We start from the raw sequence: 814 nt of genomic DNA on the forward strand, positions 1-814 counted from the left end.
GACAATAGGGGTCTTTTTCACCACCCCTTCCCTAAATACTTCTGGAGGCAATTTTATATAAAAGTAGCCTAATCAACGTCAGGCCAGTAGGTGTGCCTCTCAATCCATGGTGAATTACAGTGCAGGCGTAGAATCGCAAAACTGTAGACCTGGAAGGGCCCCCGAGGGTCATCCAGTCCAACCCTCTGCAAAGCAGGAATCCCAACAAAAGCAGATGGCTTTAAAAACCTCCAAGGAAGATGAAGGGCTGTGCAAGAGCCAGCACGAAAAAAAGCGTGGCAGGATTTCACTGCAGACGAAATGGAGAGCAAGCAAACGACCACTGCTCTTTGTTTTGAAGAAAGCAATTCCTTCCCACCCACCCAGCTCGTACTCCAAGACGCTCTCAATAACAATAATAACAATAATAATTTTTATTTATATCCCTCCCTCCCCAGCCGAAGCCGGGCTCAGGGCGGCTAACAACAATAAAGCACGAGGAAGAATGTCTTCAGATTAAAAGAAACGAGTTTCAACCGTTCTTGCAGCGCGGAAAAGAAGAGAGAGACCAGGCGCTCCCGCGCAAACAGGAAGAGCCTCAACTCCACCCCCGGCGCCTCATAGGGGAGCGCGCTTGTTACGCCTGCGCCCTCGCGGGCTGGGCGGGGAGGGGGCTTATTAGCTCCTGTCCCGGCTTCTGGTTTTTTTCCTTTTTTCTTTCCCCTTCCCGCTTATGCTTCTGGCGCCTTGGAAATGGCGGCGAGGAGGCAGGAGAAGAAGGAAGAGGCGGCTGAAGTGACTCTGGAAGAACTGATGGAGAGGAGTTTCTTCGAGG

General features: G+C 51.2%; 1 protein-coding gene across 1 annotated transcript in view; it reads left to right on the forward strand.

Moving 5' to 3' along the window:
* Positions 1 to 580: 580 nt before the first annotated feature.
* DNA2 (DNA replication helicase/nuclease 2) overlaps positions 581 to 814 on the forward strand; it is a 19,770-nt gene continuing 19,536 nt past the window's right edge. Inside the window, exon 1 of the mRNA XM_081912557.1 lies at positions 581 to 814. Coding sequence (XP_081768683.1) covers positions 733 to 814 — 82 coding nt within the window. The 5' untranslated portion in view covers positions 581 to 732.

Source organism: Podarcis melisellensis (assembly GCF_964234715.1).
Source record: "Podarcis melisellensis genome assembly, chromosome: 5".
NCBI lineage: Eukaryota > Metazoa > Chordata > Lepidosauria > Squamata > Lacertidae > Podarcis > Podarcis melisellensis.